Below are 1,590 nucleotides of genomic sequence, written 5' to 3' on the forward strand. Positions count from 1 at the left end.
TTGCTCTTAGAGTATGTATCTGTATATAACTCCAAAGGTCTAGTATTTAAATTCCTGCATGTGGTTGAATGATGCATTTGATATGTACATTTTGTCAGCTTTACTTCTCCTTTCATATTGAATTTTAGTGAGAGTAATATATATGATTTACATTTTTTTATGTATACCTGCATGTGTTTTTAAGGTCCTATACAGCCAAGGAAAATTTCCCTCTGGGATAATAAAGTACTATCTTATCTTAACTTATCTTATATAGGTGACCCGAGTTCGATTCCCGTATGGGAAAAATAGTTGACGGGGATTTCGATCTTTCTGCAAGGGCGTTGTATCCAACAGCTTGAATAGGCCCTGACTATCAAGATCGAAGCCCGCCTCTTAATTAATAGGATGTAAAAAAATCTACATTTTTATTTAAAACTGATTCAGTTGTTAGATGTTGTTGTTTTTTCTGTTTATATCAGTGAGGTTTTTTTCTATCATGTGTCAATGTTTCTACTATGATTGATCGCTTTTAGAATCACAGAATACATTTTTCTCCTTGTTTTCTAAATTATTTAGGGTACCTCTCCTACACACCCAAGTAAAAAGATACTGACCACGAGATATTAATCTACGAAAATATGTTATTATTTCCAGAAGAATTCTGGAGTGATCGTGATCACGTCGTGGAGATGAACGAAGGACTTCTTTATCGTGCTCCAGAGTTCAATACATTAATCAAACACTGAACAGTTTTTACAATGTGTCAACGTCTCACGTCCAATAGATTATTCTGGGCGTGGGATGGAAAAGAGTGAAACGATATCATCATTTATTTGTGTAGCCTATTTCTGAGAACTGACATGGAAAGACTGAAATGAAGGACAAGGCGTTTTGGTTTCAATCGTAGAAGCTCGTCTGATTTTGTCGATTGCTATAAGTGTAACAGGTAATGGTAACTGTAATTTTATTCAAGAAGTGTTCTTCGGTAATTTTATTCAAAAAGTATTTCCTGGGGTCAAAGATCTGTGTCATATAAACCGATTCCAAACAACTGCTGATTGATTTCCACCAGTTTCATTGAGAGAGACAGGCAGATGGTGAGAAACGTGTGTTCGTTCGCACATTCACTTTTACTTTCTAGACCTTGTGTTTTTATAGGAAGTGTAGTGTGTTGTCCGTGTAATCTTCAGTGAGTGACTTACTTTTCTGATGGCTTCTCCTGACTGTAAGAACTGTGTTCAGAAGTAGATTCTTCCACATCGACATAGCTACGCACACACAGCAAGGGATGAGCGAAACAGAATACACAGCAAGAACTGAGGGATACTGAAAACGACGTAGGTAGGATCTACCAGTGGTGACATCGTCGTGCGAGGAGCAAACTGTCTCACCTGGCGAAGGAAGACGGACGGACAGAGAGATCTATAGATGGCCAAAGTGGAGGATGTCAACACGATAGAGATGAAGAACGGAAGCATACAGGTCGAGATGAATGGACATGGAAAGAAAGGGCCGTTAGAGAACGGTCTGACGAACCACAATGAAGCCTGTAAGTGGACTGGTTGTGTGAGAGGGAGAGAGAGAGTGTGTGTGTGTGTGTGTGTGTGT

At 38.9% G+C, this 1,590-nt stretch overlaps 1 protein-coding gene across 1 annotated transcript in view; it reads left to right on the forward strand.

Moving 5' to 3' along the window:
- The first annotated feature begins 641 nt into the window (after window positions 1–641).
- LOC101854918 (transmembrane protein 163) overlaps window positions 642–1,590 on the forward strand; it is a 13,125-nt gene continuing 12,176 nt past the window's right edge. Inside the window, exon 1 of the mRNA XM_005112273.3 lies at window positions 642–1,531. Coding sequence (XP_005112330.3) covers window positions 1,411–1,531 — 121 coding nt within the window. The 5' untranslated portion in view covers window positions 642–1,410. The remainder of the gene's footprint in view (window positions 1,532–1,590) is intronic.

The sequence above is a fragment of the Aplysia californica genome, unplaced genomic scaffold (genome assembly GCF_000002075.1).
Source record: "Aplysia californica isolate F4 #8 unplaced genomic scaffold, AplCal3.0 scaffold01221, whole genome shotgun sequence".
NCBI lineage: Eukaryota > Metazoa > Mollusca > Gastropoda > Aplysiida > Aplysiidae > Aplysia > Aplysia californica.